This window comes from Corvus cornix, chromosome 19, assembly GCF_000738735.6.
Source record: "Corvus cornix cornix isolate S_Up_H32 chromosome 19, ASM73873v5, whole genome shotgun sequence".
Lineage (NCBI taxonomy): Eukaryota > Metazoa > Chordata > Aves > Passeriformes > Corvidae > Corvus > Corvus cornix.
In genome coordinates this window covers 9696975-9717004 of record NC_046348.1, presented here as the reverse complement: position 1 = coordinate 9717004, position 20030 = coordinate 9696975, and the positions used below count along the sequence as shown (strand labels likewise).

Here is a 20030-nt window from a genome sequence, read left to right as displayed (position 1 = left end):
GGGGCTGTAATTTTAGTTTGCAAAGTGTATTGAGTCCTTTTGATTTACCACTGACTGAGGGAGTGACCTTGAGCAAAACACACGCAGGGAGAGGAGAGAGGGGCACGAGGGTTTTGACAAGACATTTTTCATTTGGAAATGCCACTTCACTGAAACTGGAGCTCTTCAGGAAAAAGTATCAGTTTGGTTGAGCTTCTCCTTTGGAATTTTTTAGGTCGAATGAAAAGTTGTTCAGTTTTTATTTCCCAGCTGATTTTTCTTCCCAAATTAATTTTTACTTTTAATACATACAACAAATATTTTAGACGTCCTTTGGAGCCTGTCTGGTCTCAAGTTTGTAGTTCAGATATAAAGATTGCAAGACTTGATTTTTCTGCTGCAGCCCAGAAATTTTCCAAAATCCTCCTCAATAACCTCAAGGTGGGAAAGCTTTCCCACCAAAAGCATGTGACGCTGCAAACAGAGAGAATCTCCTGTGTGTGTGAGCAGCTGTGGAGCCCTGCTCCCTCTGTATCTGTGAGGAGTGTTGGGACCTCCAGGCAGGAGCTGCAATTCCATGTGCACCTGGATGCACCTTGCCCTGCTCCCTGCGAGGTGAAGTGCAATTGCTTTTTTCCCCCTTCCCCCTCTGATCTCACCAAATGAAAGCAGGGAACAACTCCACCAGCAGGACCTGCCTGTGGATTTGCAGTCAGGAGCCATCCCCAATAACCATCAGGCTGTCAGCTCCCCACCTCCCCCCAGCTCCCACCTCCCCCATCACTCACCAAAGGGAAAAAAGAGCTGGAGCTGCAGCTTGAAATATATCATGCAATAGTGTATCATGAATTTCTTGTGAATCACATTGGAGAAGCAGGTTTATTTATTTCCGAGACTCTAAATCAATACAAAGTAGGTCTCTTAGTTCTGAAGCTGGGATGGAGTGGGAAAAAATGAGCCCATTGTACTCTTAAAACTTTGGGGAAAGGAGATGACAGCTATATAATTCCATTTACCAGGCACTAGGGGCTTTAATGTGAAGGTGACAGGGAGCTCTTTGTGCATTTAGAGCACCATATCTTCTAAATAAAAGATCTGTAGACTTGATAGTGGAGTATAGCTCTGCCTTTAATAATCTCCAAGCATTAGACCGAGCCAATCTGTTCCCAAGTCAGAAGGGTCCCCCACCGAACGCTCGTAAATTAGAAGTGCAGGAACTGCATGGATTCAGGGATCAGGAATGCAGGGAGGGCAGAGAGGAGCTGTCTGTGCTCCCACTGCCGGGCAGAGGGGCTGTGCATTCGGGAAGGGCTCTGTGCTCAGCTGGGCTCCATTCCCTCTTGCTGCTTTTCCCCCTTAATACGTGATCCACGTGGGGGAAGAGCTGGAATTGAGCGCTGAGCTCTGTCGAGGCTTGACTGCACATAATAGCAGTCAGGTTTGAAGTTCCTACATTGTGTTCCTACATTTTTTCTGATGAGACATTCATTCCCATCATTTCTGCCTGTTTATGAAAAATAGGCTATTTATAGGACGTGCATATCCCTCTTCTGCTTCATGTTTCTGGCAGACAATATAAATTGTGGATGGGAATTGCAATTATTGAAATTATTTGGATAAAAATCTGGCACTTATATTTGATATAAACACATGATATGCTCGGAATAATAACAGCACTTATGTTACATAATGATTCCCATTCAGGCCCTCCAAGCTGTCATGTTTTCAGGTCTTTCATCCTGGCTGAAACAGATGAGCTAACCCAGCCCTCAGCCAGCCCAGCTTTGCAGGGAATGTCCCAACTCTCCAGCAGCTCAGGTTCTGAGAGGAGAAAGCAGCTGCTCAGCATGGGTTGGAGTGCTAGAAAATTATTAATATGCACATGAGGGCCTATAAACCTGCTGAGGATCATCCTTTAGAGGCTGTAAGAATCCTGGCTCTGCTTGTGCTTGCCAGAAGATCCTCTGAAGTAACAAGAAATGTGGTTTCCTAATGGGTTTTTGGAAGATCAGATGAACTCAGTGTTGGCAACACTGCCCAAGTATTTTGGAGTATTTTGAAACTCTTCTCTGAGGTAACAAATGACAGGACAATAGGAAATGGCCTCAAGCTCTGCCAGGGGAGGTTCAGGTTGGACATGGGGAAGAATTCCATCATGGAAGGAGTTTAAGGCCCCTTCCCACCCAGACCATTCTAGGATTCCATGGTTCTCCTGAATCCCCTGAGTGCCCAGTGCCAGTCTGGGGCTGGAGCAGCTCGGGCTGTGCTGAGGGCAGGGCTGATGCAGAGCTCACCTGTCCCCCCTCTCCAGCACAGGTGCTCACCTGAGCACATCCAGCTCATCCAGATCCTGGATCACACTCTCCTCAGAGCAGCTTTTCCCTGCAGCTGGGGCCCCTCTGGCCCTGGTCCCGGCGGGTCCGTGTGGCGCTGGCTCCGTCCCACGCGGGGATCTCCCAGCCAGGCTCTGCTGGAATGGCTGCAGCACTCGGGAGAAGGAGCTGCGTGTTTATCTTCATCTCCAAAAAGGGATTTAAGGGCGAGAGCAGTGGTATATTAGGCTGTTTCATTGCCTGTCAGCAGTGCTAAACCTGAGCTGTCTGCAGTGTCTCCAGATAAGCAGGAGCAGAGCCCATTTTGCATGTACATACGTTTGCATTAGTTCAGAGAGGGGGGAGTTTAAATCCTCTTTATTTTTATTTTCCTCTGTGGGAAGCGTTTAGCTAGGCTTGTGCCTGGCATCTGGAGGCCTGGGCTTTTCTTATTCTTGAACCTAAATCTATGCTGCTGTCTTCTCTACCATGGCTTTGCTTGGCACTGATTTTGTTCGAGGAGGAGGAAGGTGTTTGAGCTCAGAAGGGAGACCCAGGAACATCCCTGTGCTAAAACACGCACTGAATTCTATATTTCAGGGTTAGTTTTGTAACATCTGTGCCTTGGATTCTTCTGTACATAAACCTTGAGTGGCATCTGCCAGCTCCTCTGTCCCCAAAATGAATTGTGGCGGGTGTTTGGGGGAGGCCAGGCTGTCTGTGTGTGTTTAAGGGGGTTTTTAAGATCCAAATGAAGCAGGTGTGTAATGTCCTCTGTCTGTTAGAAAGACTCAACCCATAAAAATAACAAACGGCATGTATTTGCTAGAATGTCAAAGTTATGAGTTTATTTTGTAATGATGTGCTCCTGCCTTCATGAGGTAAACTGGCCGTGGCAGAGGTGTTATTAGTAATATGGAGTCAGTGGAGCAGAAAGCCGAGTGACCGAGAGATCAGTGTATCAGTCAGGGAGAGGGCAAATGGGAAGAGACAGCAGGAGAATGAGAAAAGAGCTGTGCTGCCCAGGCTCAGATTAGAGATGGAGCTGTGCAAGAGAATGAGGAGCCCCAGCCAGCTTCTGGCCAGCCTCTCAAAGCAGCTGCTGGGCCTTTGTCTGGGTTTTTTCCCCAGTTATATGTCCACCCGGCAGTTTTCTTGGAGCAATTTGGGATTAGTGAGCTGAGCTGGGCTCAGCACTCAGGAGCTTTGGTCACACTGCTGTTTGGGGAAGGCAAGTGGGAAAACTGCCTCAGTTTCCCCACTTGTGTCATTCCCCTTGGGGATTGTAGAATCCAGAATGGTTTGGGCTGGGAGGAACCTTAAAGATCCAATTCCACCACCCTGCCATGGGCAGGGACACCTGCCACTATCCCAGGTTTCTCCAAGCCCTGCCCAACCTGGCCTTGGACACTTCCAGGGATCCAGGGGCAGCCACAGCTTCTCTGGGCACCCTGTGCCAGGGCCTCCCCACCCTCACAGGGAAGAATTCCTTCCCAATATCCCACCCAACCCTGCCCTCTCTTTGCTGGGGATCACTGTTCAGAAGCTCTTACCTGCACACAGGGCTTGGGAAGCTGTGTTGTGAGATGCTTGCTCCATCCTTTTGTGCCCAAGTGATCCTGAGGTGCTGCACAGATGGGTTTGTGTGTGCCTCCTTAGCCAGCACCTCCTGGTCACATCCCAGCACTGATGGCTTTCCTGTTTTTCCTTCCCCAGGTGCTTGGACGGGAAGTTTACACCTCCAACAACCAGCTGGGAGGGATCCAGATCATGCACAACAACGGGGTGACACATGGCACGGTCTGCGATGACTTTGAAGGGGTCTACACCATTCTGCAGTGGCTTTCCTACATGCCAAAGGTAATTCCTGGCCAAGGTGCCACTGGTGGCTTTGTTTGCAGGGTTTTGGGAAAGGGGGCTCTCACTTCCTTCCATGTTTCCCTTTTTCCCTTAGAATATACACAGCCCTGTTCCTGTCCTCAAAGCCAAGGATCCTATAGACAGAACCATCGACTTTGTTCCCACCAAGACCCCCTACGATCCTCGCTGGATGCTGGCTGGACGCCCCAACCCAAGTATGGCCAGGAGATGCAGCAACTCTCACCTTGTTTCTAGGCTGTTTGCCAGATGTCTGCAACCCAAATATATTTCAGATTCTGTAAAATAATTAGTTCTAAGCAATAGGGATCTAATACATAAATGTTTATCTATAATAATATTAACATATAACATTATTTATACATAATATCTAAAAGTAGCACTTAAATCCTGAGTGCTCAAGGACACCTCCAATTAACTTTTATAGATGATATATTTACTTAGAATAGTTACTTCTATGGATTTTTTTTTATGGTTTAGGGGAAAGTCCATCCACAAAGGGTCTGTATGCTAAAGGAATCACAATATTCCTTCAGATCTCGGGGAGTTGTTGTGTTGGCACCATTGGGGTTGTGCAGCCTTGTGTAGGTACAAGTTGCAAACTGGGTGACCGTTACTCCTGCTGTTATTAATGAGTTTGGGGGGCTAAAATGAGATCTGTGATAAACTAAGTTTTCTGGTTTTGGATAATATTTTTTCATCATCTCTCAAGCAATTCATCCAGCTGTCTGGGCGCCGCAAACGCCGGCTTCCAAATCGAGTGACTTCAGATTTTAATTTAGTGGAAGCGTTAAGGAAAGCAGATGATTCCCTGTGATAAGTTAAAGCAGATATCTCCTAGGTGAAAAGTTAAAGCCATTTATTAGAGGAGATATTGCCGTGATATTCTTCAAACTGACGCCCGACACGAGGCCGGAATCTAAACGATCAGCTTTGGGCTCGCGATAAAGAGATAATTTTGAAATGGATGGTCACATTTTACAGTGGGGCCACAGAGGCAAGGAATGTAGAACACAGTAATTACAAGTTTGGGCTTGATAAAACACTCTCCATCCTGTTTAAGTCAGCAGAGGTTAGCGTGCTTGGATCTCCACTTTTTAATTGGTTTTGGACTTGGGTTTGCAGAAGCAGAGGTGCTTGTTCAGAGGAAAGAGTTCCTCGGGAGCTCTGTGCCAAGGGGTGAAGCTGGGAGGGATTTGGGGTTTTGGGGGGATATTTTTGTGGGTTATTTTCATGCAGAGCTTCCTAAAGCCCCAGTGCAAAGCAGGTGCCCCCAGAGAGTTGTGATTTCTCTGATTGACTCTAAAATATAATTGAAATTTTCATATTTAGTTCCCGGGTTCCTTCAGCATTCCTTCTTTCAAGGAAAGATTAGGCAGGATCAAGAGAAGAATATGAGATAAGTTTTAAAATAGAAATAGGTGTTCTGAAAACCATCTTTAATGACTTTACTGCCTTTTGACAAATGTTTGTAGTCTTGAAAAAAGCAGAGTTATTTATTTAAAAGCACGGGAAGTCCCTCTGCTCTCCAAACCCCATCGTTTAACAATAAATGATGCTTTTGCTGATAAATTGCTGTCTTTATGCAGAGTAGGAAATGAAATAAGACATGATGGCTGAAGGCAGACAAATGCTCAGCTGTCTAATGTTCCCTTGTATTGTCATCTATTTAAAATTAAATAAATAAAAAGACAGTGCCATGTTCTCCAGTTGGCATTTTTAAGCAAGTTTGAGTTGCTGCTTTGATATTCTGTTTTCTTTCTTCCCTCTCTCCTTCCACCTTTGATATTTCCCTTTTTTCCCCTTCCCTTTAGATCAGAAAGGGCAGTGGCTGAGTGGGTTCTTTGACCACGGGTCATTCCTGGAGATCATGCAGCCCTGGGCACAGACAGTCGTGGTGGGGAGAGCAAGGTAAGTTCTGAGGGGTGTTTTAGACAATTGTAGAAATCAAGTTTGGGTTATGCTTTGCATTTCTCTAGAACACAACATCCTGTGATTATTTCTCTCTCTACGTGTATGTATATCTATCTAATAGAAAGAGTTGGAAAGAAAGGGATGAGATGACCTCTAAGGTCCCTTCCAATCCAACCCATTCCATGGCTCTATAACTCTATAATTTAAAGGCTGCCAGGCTAAGCAGTGTGCCAGGGTTGGAAATCAATGATTTGGCAAAGCCAGAAGCTCTCTGTCCATGGTCAGCTTCACTTGCAGTTCCTTTCTTCTGACAAATTCCAAGTGGCTCTGGACTTTCACACAGCAGGGATATATAACACAAATGAAACAGACTCCTTTCAAAAGCAGTGGCACTTTGAAAAAAACAAATATGAGTGTATTCTTCTGGGATTGTTACTGTAAGTGCTGCCAAAACTCATCTCTTGTATGTATGTTTGGAATATGTGTGCTGTTGGCTGTAAATTGTCTTTTATTATTCTATGGCAACTTGTCCAGGGACACACTATAAAACAAGATGTAGCATCTTCATGTGCTAGCCTGATAAAATTTATATGAAGTATTATGGAAAACAGAAGTTGTTTTGAGCTGTTTTCAAGTTCAATAAATAACTGTAATACTTGGATAAAGATGTTCTTTATTAGGTCACATGGGCCCTAATATAGAAGTTATAAGTTACCGATTTAAGACGGCTTCTGCAATTACGGGGTTCCAGCAGACTCTTAATCATAGGGAATGGGAATATTTCCAGCCCCTCAGTGCACATGGGCCCTGTCTCTTCCCTGCCTGTTTGTGTGTCATCAGCTTGGGGTGGCTGGGGAGGGAGCAGGGGCTCTGCTGGGACTGTCCTGGGAGCGCAGAGCTGGCGTTGCCGGCGCATCGATGGCTTTTGTGTTCAGGAGGGCTTGGATCCCCTGGGGGGCAGAGCTGGGCATCCTCCCTGGTACTGGCACTCCTGCCCATCTCTCTGTCCCTGCCCCCTTCCCACGTGGCAGTCACCCTGCAGCAGCAGATCTGGGGAAAACACGGGAAGTGTTTAAAGTCCCTCCCGAGCCATTCAGGGATTCTGTGTTTTTCCATAGTTGAGACCATCAGAACCAGAATCTGGGTGATGGCAGCCGAAGGGCAGTGGATACATGAATTTATCATTCAAAATCTGGGCTAGGTTTGCTCTATTTAATATTCAGTGAGGAATGTGCTCGTTTTTGGAATAGATTTTGCTTTGAGATCTGTGACCCCTCTGGAACTCTCCAGCCTCGTGCCTCAACTCTGCAAAAGGCCAGAACGCCGCTCCTGTTATTTGTCTCTCCTGGGTGTGAATTGGGAAAACTGTCTCACTGTGTAACAGCAGGAGTAGGAATTGTGTGTGTCTCACCTGTTTGCAGGCTGGGAGGAATACCTGTAGGAGTGGTTGCCGTGGAAACAAGGACGGTGGAGCTCAGCATTCCCGCTGATCCCGCAAACCTGGACTCGGAGGCCAAGGTGGGTGGGTCGTGTGCTCCTGTCCTTGTTTGTCCTGTGGTACCAATGTGCAGCCATTCCTGGTGAGCTGGGAATGCCTGGCAGCTGCTGGGAACAGCCCCGGGGCTGTTGTGTGGCCCTTCCTACAGGAGACACATCCCCAGCAGTTCTGCTTCCCTCAGGACTCAGAGGAGGGCAGGGATTAGCACCCAGGAGATGTGACAGCAAAAATCACTTCCCTGCTCTCTTGCTGTGACTGGAGTGTTTCATGGCCTTCCTGCTCTGGCACTTTGCTGTTCCCCTGCCTGATTTCACAGCCCTGGCCCTGCTTCATCTCTCGGGGGTTTTCTCCTCTCCGTGTCCTTTTCTTTCTCTTCTCCTTCCCCTCCTTACAGCATCACAGTGTCAGGTTTTCCATACCATCTCTTTTCTTAGCTAAATTAGTGGGAATGCTGCTATCAAAGTTGGTGACAAAAAGATTGTCCCAGTTTTCCCATGGCCAAGCAGGTCCTACACATTTCATGTGCCATGTTCCTCATTGTTTATGCCACATCATGGCTCCTGTTGATTTTTCTATGTTTTAACTCTTGCACTAATGTGCTTCAAGGCCTGACAGTGGATTTTTCTTCCCTCCAGATAATCCAGCAGGCTGGGCAGGTGTGGTTCCCTGACTCTGCCTTCAAAACAGCCCAGGCAATCAAGGACTTCAACAAGGAAGGGCTGCCCCTGATGGTCTTTGCAAACTGGAGAGGCTTCTCTGGGGGAATGAAAGGTAAGGAGCAGCTTGGTGCTGTCCTGGGGGTGGTTTGTGTTGGCTGCTCAGGGCACCACAGAGTGCTGCTTGAAATTTTGTGAAGAGCCAAGGATGTGAGATTGATACCATAAAATTTAAAGAAGGAAAAGGTTAGATCAGGAGAAGTTATGGGAGCACTGAGCTGGTGGAAGTTCTCGGAGGCTGCTGGGCACAAGGCAAAGCCTTTGAGCTTGCAGATGCAAAGGTGGGAGGTGGCAAAAGATGGCAAAATTCTCCCTGGAAAACACCCATTGCCTTTGGGGGTGGATTCTGCTCCCTGTGCTGCTACTGCACCCCCTGCGTGAGGTGCTTTCCCAGCCACACAACTCACTGGGAAGCTGTTGATGCAATTTTACCTTATTTATTTACCTTATTTAGTCCTTAAATACTGTTTTACCTTAAAATGCCAGATCTGGCCTCGCTGGGTTCCTCAGGAACTGAGTTTTAGCTTTGGAGTTGGGTGGAACAGGCAGCATGAGGATGTTAATATTTATATTGCATATCCCAACTTATTCCAGCCAGCTGGCAGGAGGAGGAGGAGGGAAGGACAGAGCCATTGTAGTTTGCACCTTGCTCCGTGCTTTTTCCAGCCTCCTGCTTGCTGCTGGTGTCTCCTGACACTCTCGGTGTCCCTTGGGGAGTTGTTTGCAGTTTTGGTTTCAGTGCTGGCTGGGGATTATGCAGGGAGGGAAAATAAACAATTATGCCACCCCTCAGTGCACACAAACACACTGCCAGGAGCCGACTGCACTGTGGGTAAAATGACTCCAAAATTGTGTGTAATGAGTAGGAAAAGATTAGAGACAGCTCTTGCTATGCTGAAAATTGACATTAGTGAAGGAGGAGGGGAAAAAAAAAAAAAAGAGGGAAAAAAAGAACCCCCCTCTTTCCTAGTCAGCCTGGGAGGTCTAATTCCTGCCGTAAAATAAATAAATAACACCCTAAATAAAGGCAGCTCGTGGTGGTGCTGGTTTCCCCAACGAGCTCTCTCCGTGGCCAGAAGGCTCCTGAGCATAATGCAAAATTAAATTATAAAAAACTGGCTGGAATATTCCTCTGGAAGAGCCATTTGGCAGGGGTTTATTTGGGCGAACCGGCGGTGACCCACGACGGGGAGACATGAAGCGTGAAATTCCCTGGAAATTAGCACCAGGGTCCTGGGCTCGGCAGGGAGGGTTTGATCACATGCAAATCCCCCGACATCCAGCCGCCCGTGCTGGCGGGGGCTCCTGTTTTACTTCTCCTTTTTGCCCGCGACAGGTTATAAATAACAATAAAAAAGGATATAAAAGAATCCGGCCGAGTGAAAAGGCCGGTTTGGAGCTCGGGTCGCCTGGGTGCTGAGCTCTGGTTGGTTGTGTGTGGGATGGCTTTTTGGGGTGTCTTGGTCCCATCTGATGTTCCAGCCAGGCTGGTGGGATCTGCTCCAGCTCCAGAGGAGCAGAGAGGGCTCTGAGTGCCGGGATTTACACACACAGGGACGTGGGGACACCTCCAGCAGGCTGGGTGTCCCTGTGGGGATACTGGGGGACACTGGGCTCAGGGCAGCAGCGAGGGGGACAGAGCTCTGTGGGCACTGCCCACCCTCCTGCAAACCCAGCTCTGCTCTGCTGGGGACATCCTGCAGCGTCTCTGCCTTGCCAGTGGCTGCTCATGGAAACCCAGACTGGTTTGGGTTGGGAGGGATGTTAAAGATCACTTCATTCCATGGGCAGGGACTCCTTCCATTAGGCCAGGTTGCTCAGATTAGGCTGTGGTTTAAATTGATACAGGAATTTTGGCTTGGAGCACTGTGGGGACCCTTTGGAAGTCAGGGTCAGGAAGGAGAATGCTCCTCAGCAGAGTTTACAGCCAGCTCTGGGAGCACCCAGGGTGTCTCCAGCCCCAGGAACAGCAGCAGCTCCACTGGCCTTGGTGGAGTGTGAAGGGAAGCCAGCACTTGGTTCTATTTGATAATAAATATTAGGGTTTAATCAGTTATTCAGTCAGGATCCTGAGGCTGCTGGGACATTCCAGGACAATGCAGTGCTGGATAGCAGGGTCCCAGAGGGACCAGCTCTGTGCACAACCACAGAGGGGTGATGTTCATCCTCCTGGAAGGCTGATCCCCAAAGATCCATAGGCACAGCAGTACTTCCCTGACCACCTGCTGGCACCTGGGAAATAAAATCCTTTCCTGATGCCACCTGGTAAACCTGAGGGAGGTTTGGAGCTGTGAGAAAGCATCAAGTTCCCCCAATTTCTCTGCTCCTCCTCCCTCTGCCCTGTTCAAACAATTAGTGCTGCTCTTCTCTGCACTTCACCTGAGTAAAATATATACCCATGGCAGGAGTGAAAAATGTATTGCTAATTACACAATTATTTTATTATGTAGCACTAGTAAAAAATGTCTAGTAAGGAATTAATTCAGTTAAAATAATTTGAATCAAGCAATTATTTTCTTAACACTAGAATTAGCTGAAAGTACTTCAAGTGGTTTATTACTAGCACTACATAATAAAATAATTGTATAATTAGTAATAAATTTGTCACCCCTTTTGAGTCCTTTTCTTTGCTCAGGACAAAGGGAAAGGTTGGAGTTTTGTTTGGTTCTCAGTCCCCACTGTCTCTGCTGGGATTTATGTTTATTCCCAATTAGAGGGAATAAATTGTTCTTCCCTTTGTCAGCATTTGATACCTCTTAAATAACATGAAATTCCTTTTCTTGGTGTTTGGGCAATGACCTTGGGAATGAAATGGAGAGATCATATCAGTGCCTCTGGTACTAATATATATTTATATATATTTGTTTGTATATATATATATAAAATATAGAAGAGTGTGAGTTTCCCAAAGAGCTGATTGCTTAATTATGTTTATGTTAATGCTGAACACTAAAATGAGGGTTAAATGACAAAGGGACCTTGGCTGGAGTCTCTTTCTTCCCCAGAAATGAGGCTTTTCTCAAGGGATAGAAGGATTTTCGATGAATCAAAGTGTCTCAGTGTTTTCAGGCTGTTGCTATTGCAGCAGGTGTGAGGTACATTAATGCAGCTCCTTAATTTTCTCTGCACTGGTATTTTAATGGCCAGAAAAAATGAGGCAAACTGGGAGGGTCCAAGCAAAGAACCCGAATGATGGAGGGGGCTGGAAGAGAGATGAGGGATGGGTACCTGTCGTGTCTGAGGACAAACCCCACTGAAAATCCTCCTGCTATTTGTAGTGAGCCTGAAGGAGTGCAGACATTATGTAGGGTGGTACAAGGGGTAGTGACATGAAATTAATGGGGAGGGAGGGGAAGTTTGGCTGAGTTCTGAGGGAAATCTCATCTATTTGGCTGTGGAAATGCCCCTAAAGAAGCAGTAGATTTATTGTTTGGGGTTTCTAAATGGGAGCTTTCAAAAGCACTGTGGAAGAACAGGTCCTGTGTGAACAAAGAGGTGGGCTAGATGAGCCTAATAACTATTTCTCATTTCTTGTATTTTGATTTAATACTTCTAGATATAATTATATGTAACAAAATATATATATTCAAGAGTGCCCGTTTCCATTACAAACTGTATCCATTAGAAACTATATCATCTCATAGAAATTCTTCTGCCTTCCTTTTTTCTCTTTTATTTAAATCACCTTTGGGGCTGATATTTTCAAATGTACTGTCTTTACACAGTGGAGTTGTTCTTATTAATTTTGAGCAAAATGCCTTAAACAAATTTTAATGGAAGAAGAGCAGAGTGCTGTTCCCCATCCCTCCCCACACACGTTTTTGTGAAGATCTGGAAGAGCTCTGCTGCCCTTAGGTGCATTTCATTCACATTACGTGAGTTGTGGGAGAGGTCCAGGGTAGTAAGTCTGAAATTGGGCAGTACAGTCATACCCAGCCTGATTTCTCAAACTGTGGGAATGCTCGTGGACTCAGGGATGGATCATTCCCAGGGCACCTGTTGTAGAACTGAGGACCTGCAGCCCTGGCATAGATGTGGTTTCATGGAAAGTCACCAGACTGGATTTCCAGAGAGGAGGTCCCATGCCTGGGAGCAGGAGTGATGTGGGAATATCCTGCAGGCTGGAGGGGGACTTTCCCAAGGGTATGGAGTGACAGGACAGGGGGAATGGCCTTAGCCTGAAGGAGGGTACATTTAGATGGGATGTCAGGAAGAAATTCTTCCCTGTGAGGGTGGGGAGGCCCTGGCACAGGGTGCCTAGAGAAGCTGTGGCTGCCCCATACCTGGAAGAGCCCACGGTGATGAGCTGTGACTCCAGGCTGTGTGTCCTGTCCCAGACATGTCTGACCGGCTGTGTGTCCTGTCCCAGACATGTCTGACCGGCTGTGTGTCCTGTCCCAGACATGTCTGACCAGCTGTGTGTCCTGTCCCAGACATGTCTGAGCGGCTGTGTGTCCTGTCCCAGACATGTCTGACCAGCTGTGTGTCCTTGTCCCAGACATGTTTGACCGGCTGTGTGTCCTGTCCCAGACATGTCTGACCGGCTGTGTGTCCTGTCCCAGACATGTCTGACCGGCTGTGTGTCCTTTCCCAGACATGTCTGACCAGCTGTGTGTCCTTTCCCAGACATGTATGACCAGGTGCTGAAGTTTGGGGCCTACATCGTGGATGGTCTCCGGGAGTACCAGCAGCCCGTGCTCATCTACATCCCGCCTCAGGGTGAGCTGCGGGGCGGCTCCTGGGTGGTCATCGACCCCACCATCAACCCCCGGCACATGGAGATGTACGCGGACCGGGAGAGCAGGTACGGATCCCCCTCCCTGCAGCCGCCAGCTGGGACTGCCCAGGCTGCTCCCTGTGGGCTGGAGCAGCTTCCATGGGCTTGGACACTCCCCAGCTGGAACCTCGTGTGTGTTCTTGGCCTGGATAAACCAGAGCTGAAAGTTCTCTCTTTGTTTTGTCTCCCTCTGCATTCTCTTACTTTTCACACACATTGAACCATTCCATTTTGTGTCTGATGACCTGAAAGTCAGGTGCAAGAAGTGCCTTTCTTTTCTGTTTTCCAGAGGAGGGATCCTGGAGCCGGAGGGGACGGTGGAGATCCGGTTCCGCAGGAAGGACCTGGTGAAGACGATGCGCAGGATGGACCCGGTGTACACCCACCTGGCCGAGCGCCTCGGTACGTGGGACACCCTCCCAAGGGGCACTGGGACCTGGGGCACCCCTCACAGAGGGGCACTGAGGCATTTGATCAGAGTCATTTTCATTTTTATTTCCTGTTGTCTGACTTGGGAAGAAAACCAGATGAGAGCACTGTGTGTGTGTACATGTGAGGTGATACTCATGCATGCTCAGCATACCCAGGGTGTGTAATATAGTGGGGTTTCGAGGTGATTTCTCTTTTTTTATTATATTTTATTGACTGGCTCTCACAACAGACCCCTATTACAAAGGCCTGAGTCTAATTTCCAGCTCAGCAATTGCTCAGCCCACTAAAACCTTGTGGGCCAAACCTTCAGCGGGCGCCGTTTCATGTAACCAAGGGTTTGATCAAAGACATTTTGGGCTGCTGGACTGTCACTGAGTGTCTGGGGTAGTTTGCAGTAATGATATCCATGTGCTCTTCAGTTTCAAGGGAATAAGGAATATTGTCCATGTCTCTGTAAACAGGGGGATGAGCAGAGCTCAGTGCTGGCACGGCCAGGGTCGCGTTATTACCGCGCCTTCCACTCCGAGTGATCCCAGCGCCTGCTGTACACTCAACGTCCCAAAATACAGAGTGTTCAGCAAAATGCACTTAATATCAGATATGTTCTCCCTCAGGGGAATGGGCTCTTTAAATAGTTCTTTACTAGCTCTTACTATAAGAGTATAATCTTACAGAGCCTCCTTTTACCTCCAAAATTGACTACGTTTCAGTGGAGGGAGAAGCGTGTGATGTGGGTATGGCTTGAATTTATAAAGCCTTTTGGGATCCTTCAGGAGGAAAAGTGTTCTGCAAATGACTGATAAATCCTGGCTATTGCTGCAGTTACATTTTATTATTTGGCTTTTTTTTTAATTTATGGCAGGGCAACAATTTATATACAAAACAACCCTCCTGATACGCCTCGGGAAGAGAATAATAACGGGTGAAGGGTGAGGGGGTGCTGGGATCAGAGCACTGACTGCAGAGCAGGTTCTACCCATGCCTTTGATTGATCGAAGGCATTTATTTTTTTTTTTTGAATAATCTTATGTTGACTCTTTGTTTGCTCTGCCTGTGCTGATTGTTTTCTGGGTAAGAAGCAGGTTGGGTGCGGAGCAGCACAAGGCAGCAACTTTTTATCCAAGTTTTGTCCAAATTCTGACCTTGCTCTTGTCCATGATGTGTCACTGTGTGAGAGTGGGCGTGGATACCCCGTTGGATGGATGGGTTTGTTGTCTGTGTCTGCTGGTGGGCAGCTGACTGAGGGTGACCTCACTGTGGCCTTCCAGTACCTGAAGGAGATGGCAAGAAAGATGGAGAGAGACTCTTTACAAGGGTCTGGAGTGACAGGACAAGGGGGAATGGCTTCCCACTGACGGAGGGCAGGGTTAGATTGAATGTTTGGAAGAAATCATTCCCTGGGAGGGTGCTGAGGCCCTGGCACAGGGTGCCCAAAGAAGCTGTGGCTGCCCCATCCCTGGAAGTGTCCAAGGCCAGCTTGGATGGAGCTTGGAGCAGCCTGGGATAGTGGAAGGTGTCCCTGCTCATGGCAGGGGATGGAATTGAGATGATCTTTAAAGTCCTTTTCAACTCAAACCATTCTATTATTCTATGACTCTATGACTTAAATCCCAGTTTTTAAGTTTGTAGTTGCAGCAAGGAGGTTATTTTCAGAAAACCTCACTTTTGTCTTCTGTCAGACTTGACAGTGTCTCTTTCAGAGCAAAAGGACAGTGACTGCCCCAGATCATGGGGACACAACTCAGAGTCCCCAGAAAAACTCTCCAGAGGTCTTCAGTGGAGTTCCCCCTCCCAGGCAGGCAGCTCCCCCTCCCGTGGGTGTCTGTCCGACAGGGAGAGCGGGAATCTCCAGGGAAAGAGAAATCAGATGTGTGCTTAGGGAAGGGAACGTGCAGATAAATGGCCCTGCCCTGCTGCTGCTGGGAGCATCTACCTTCACCTCCCCACAAACAGCCTGGCTGTGCCAGCAGCAAACCAACCCCCTGCTCCAGGGGGCTTCGGATGGATCCGTCCCCAGGAGCGGAGCCACTGGAATGCTGTGGACAAAGGCTGGAGGGTGGAAATCCTGGAGGGAGGGGGAGCAGAGCATCACCTTCACTCACTGTCCTCATTCCCCACCCTGGTCACCTGTGTGGGTGCAGGACACCTGCAGGCCACCCTTGAGTCCTGTGGGATGCTGGAAAAAAAGCACAGGGAAAGACGGGATAGAGTTTTCTGCCGACAGCCTCAAAATCCCAGCGCCATGTGAGGAGGCAGGAGCCTGGTCGGGGCTTTTTCCCCCCTCTTCCTCTACAGGGTAATTACTCCCAGCAAACTCCATACACTTTAATTAAAATGACTGCAACACAAGAGCGAGTCACTTACAACTGTACATAGGGAGAGCTCTAAAAGCTTCAGTCACTGATAAGCATCTCCCTGAGATGGATCGTAATTGCTCCCAGCATCGGGTGATCATTGCCGTTGTTTTGCCACTAATTCCATACCAGAGCAGGAAAGCCAAGATAGCAGGACACACTAAATTGCATAATTTTTTTTTTTGGTCTTTTTTTTCTTTTTTTTTTTTTTCTGGTTTTCTTTCTGGCCAATTTAAAATTTGTCAAAGTCGGTCTTCTTCTGGATCACTGCCCTTTGATATTTCGCGCACTCCATTTGCCACAAACAAGCCGCAGGGCCGCAGTTCATGCTGACTCCAGCAGAAGCAGAGAAAGCTCCATTTATCTTACACTGCCTGCTGAATTCTTACTCATTAGCTGGGGGTTCACTGCCTCTCTTTAACCCCTGAGTGGCTGTCATCCCTCCCTGGAGCTCCGGAGAGAGGCATGAGGGAGACGCTCTCCCACGCGGGCTCGGTCGGGAGATGCCGGGGTTGGACTTGGCAGTTGGGGAGTGGGAGAGCAGGGGAGGCTGGCAGATATTGAATAATTTGACATAAATCTGTTCATTATCAATTCTCCAGCACGATTGCTGAAATGTTGATTAGCCCCGTGGTTTATTGAAGTGTCACTCAGAGTTGGGCTGTTCCAGGCAGCGCGGAGCGAAGGGCAGGGGGAGAGAGGGTGGCCCTCATCCTGCCCCAGAGCACATTCCCAGGTGGAAGAGGTGTGCAGGGACAACAGGGATCACCCAGAAATGTAGGAACAGTGCAGGCTGCGAGCCTTGGGCCAGAGTTACAAATACAGAGCTTCAATTTTACTTATTTATTACAATTAGACTAAAACATGTAGGAGTGGAGTGAAAACAAGTGGTGCCACACAGGTTCTGTACCTTGTGTCAGAGGTGCAGAGAAATGGGTGGTGGAATATGAGTGAAAGGAATGGCAGAAGGGCTCCAGTTAGAGCAAGATTGGATATTGTATTTCCATGTTTCTTGTAGGAAAAGGGCAGCATCCAGTTGTCCCCTGATGCGTTGTGACAGTGGGAATGTCCTCCTTGGTGATCCTGTGAGGTGTTCCTGTGTGCTGGAATGCACCTCTAATTTTATTTATTTCATGTATTTAGTTTCCTAGGGCAGTCAGTCTGTGCTGCTGGGGCTTGGTTCACACCTTATTTGGCTGAGGAGCATCCAGAATTGTCTTTAAATTTCCAAGTAATGAGTGAACGCTCGAGTGTTCAGCACTCAGCTCCACTTCAGCACAGCAGCTCCTCTCTGAAAATAAACATTTTGGGGTGCGGGACCAGAACTGATCCCAAGTGCCAGTTTTTCAGGAAAAACTGGGAGAAACACTGCTCTTTTGATTCCATCTCTCATGGAGTGTTGGATAAACACAGTCAGGTTGTAGCTTTGTGTTTTAGATGATGCTGGTTTCAGTAGCTGCTTCCACGAGCAGGTGCTGCTGCATTTAAATTGGTTTTAATTCACAATAACAAGGCTCCAAGTGCAAGTCCTGCTTTCTGTCAGCTCCTCCGTGGCCCTTGGCACCTGGGATATCCTCCCAGGAGGGCTGTGGGGAGGAATTTTTGGAGTTATGTCCCTGCCACACTTCACCTGTTCAGAGATGAGACCTCGGGAGCAAAGAGTGGGAAGGGGCGGGGTGGGAATCACAGGGAGCTGCTGTACAAGGGTATTTCCAGCCCGTGCCACGAGCATGTGTGACCTTCACTGGCTGTTCATGCTGCACCTTTCCAACATAAATCCTGCTGAATATTTAGTGAAGCAATTACAGCCTGTCTCATTTAAAGAAACAAGAGACAATCCAAAAATGCCTGTCTCTCCAGGGACGTGAGGGGCTCCCTGTGACCTTCCCTGTCCCCTCTGGAGCAGCTCCCTCCAGCTGGGCTGGGGGGAGTTCCCTGGGCAGCCTGGACACCTTTGGCACTTTTGCTGCCTTTGCTGAATTTCATGGAATCCCAGGATGGCTGGGATTAGGAGGGACCTTAAAGATCACCTCATCCCACCCCTCTGCCATGGGCAGGGACACCTTCCACTGTCCCAGGCTGCTCCAAGCCCCAATGTCCAGCCTGGCCTTGGGCACTGCCAGGGATCCAGGGGCAGCCCCAGCTGCTCTGGGCACCCTGTGCCAGGGCCTGCCCACCCTCACAGGGGAGAAAAAGTCTGTGTCTGGCAAGAGTTTTGCTAAAAGCAGAAGAGAAGGTGAGATTTGGGTGGGGGCTGTGGTTGCAGGTGTGGAAATGAGGTGGGACCCCAAAGCTGCTGCTTCCCCAGGGGTCTTTTCAGCTTGGGTTAAGGCAGCTTTGCTACTGATTAAAAAAAGAAGAGAAGAGATTGTAGAGCCAGGAGGTGTTGGGGTGTTCTTCCCGTGGGTGGGCTCTGAAGGTGCTGGGAGCAGAACTGAGATGTTTTCCAGCCCCTTCCCAGCCTGGCACTCTCTGGAGCCACAGTGATGTGGAGGCTGCAGAGCAAACTGCAGTCCAAGAGAAACGTGACGTTCTACGGCACTCAGGAGCTGCCTTGGAGAGTGTCCTGTGCTCCCTGCTGAGTTGGGAAGGTCACACATGTTCCTTGTCGTGCCCCACCTGCGTGCCAGGCTCACTCCTCATGGAATGGGGCTGTCTCGGAGCGCTGCTCCTTTTGTTTCCCTATTGATTAGCAGCCAATCCATACCCAGAGGTCTATAATGTTCCTATGATTTAAACTTTAACAGTTTCATTAACTGTCAAGTACCTCTAGAGCAAAGGAATCCCATATTTTAACTCCCCTCTCTTTGCCAGGATAAGATTTGTGGAAGGAGACTTCTTTCTTTTTTTTTTTTTTTTTTTTTTTTTTTTTTTTTTTTTTTTTTTTTCCTCCCCCCTGAGAAATAAATAAATAAATAAAGCCCAGGCTTTCTGAAAAACCCTGAGGCCTCAAGATCTGACTAGGAAAGAAAGAAAACCATTCCAAGATATTTAATTGTACAGGGGGCTTACGGGATTGATCGAGAGCTTAGCTTTTTACAATAGTCCAGTGAATAAGAAATGCTCCTGACAAACGATCGATGATGGGATAATCACTCTTTATCCCCCCTCCTCATTGTTACCTTCTTTCTTCCAGGAGAACAGGGTTCAGAAGTCAAAAATCTTTATAGACGCTGCTTTTAAATTAAGCAGAAAATAGACATTGACATATTTGTTAATCTCACCTAAATCATTACTGGGCCTGGCTGGGTGGACTTGGTGGCAGGGGCTGGAATTCACCAGCGGGGCTGCCTTGAGTGCTCGTGTTGCCATTAAAGCCAGGGAGCCTGGGAGTTCAGCGTGGATAAATACAGAGAATTTTTTATTCTGAAGGTTATAAGGGGAGCTTCTCTTAATTAAAACCTTCTTACTCGGATCTGAAGGGTTAGGTAACATTTATATTGGTAGGCACAGAAACAACATTCCTTCCCTGGGAAGGACCTTTGTCTGGAGGGCCTGTGCCTTGGAAAAACACACGTATGGGGTGTGTGAGCAGGCACTGGAGTGCTCAGGCTGCTGGGGAGCTCATCCCTTTGGCCCAGCAGCCTTGGATTATCGTGTCTGTGGGAGTGAGCCATGCAAGGAGCAGCAGCATCCTGCAGGTGCAGCGGGATGCTGCTCCCAGGATGATGTCTCAGCTTCCAGCTGTGGTTTAGAGGCTTCCTGAGAACAGATTAATATCTGATCTTCATGCTCAGGAGCCTGTGCTGGAATTTCCTTGCATGAATTTGTCTGATCACCCTCTGTGAGCCCGTTTGGGCCCAGTGACAGCGAATTCCAGCCTTGGGTTCTGCACTGGCTGCAGTTGGTCCCTCTTGGGGTTTCTGTAAAGCTTTGCCCAGTGGTTTAAGCTGGGTTTGCTGGGTTGGGATTGCTCTGGCTTCCTGCTGTGATTGCAGAGCCCCTGGAGTAGGCTCTGGCAGGCACCAGCCTAAAGGAGGACTTGCAGTGGTGAAGGTGGTGTGCCATGGTCTGTGTTTGCTGCTAAATGAACAGCGTGCTGGGACATTATTCTTTTTTAGGAGTAAGTCCCGTAAATGTCACTTAATTGATGGCTCAGATCATTGGCATTTAAAGGGAACAGAGTTTCTGTGGTGAAAGCACCCTCAGAGCTCTTGCCTGGCACAAAAT

The 20030-nt window shown here is 48.0% G+C and overlaps 1 protein-coding gene across 8 annotated transcripts in view; it reads left to right on the top strand.

The window, feature by feature from the left end:
- Positions 1-20030, top strand: part of ACACA (acetyl-CoA carboxylase alpha) — a 102908-nt gene that overhangs the window by 76813 nt on the left and 6065 nt on the right. For all 8 annotated transcript variants that reach the window (XM_010402305.3, XM_039562970.1, XM_010402306.3 and 5 more), the window contains 7 exons: positions 4008-4151; positions 4246-4366; positions 5984-6080; positions 7505-7601; positions 8217-8352; positions 12924-13101; positions 13364-13476. In XM_010402305.3, coding sequence (XP_010400607.2) covers positions 4008-4151; positions 4246-4366; positions 5984-6080; positions 7505-7601; positions 8217-8352; positions 12924-13101; positions 13364-13476 — 886 coding nt within the window. The remainder of the gene's footprint in view (positions 1-4007; positions 4152-4245; positions 4367-5983; positions 6081-7504; positions 7602-8216; positions 8353-12923; positions 13102-13363; positions 13477-20030) is intronic.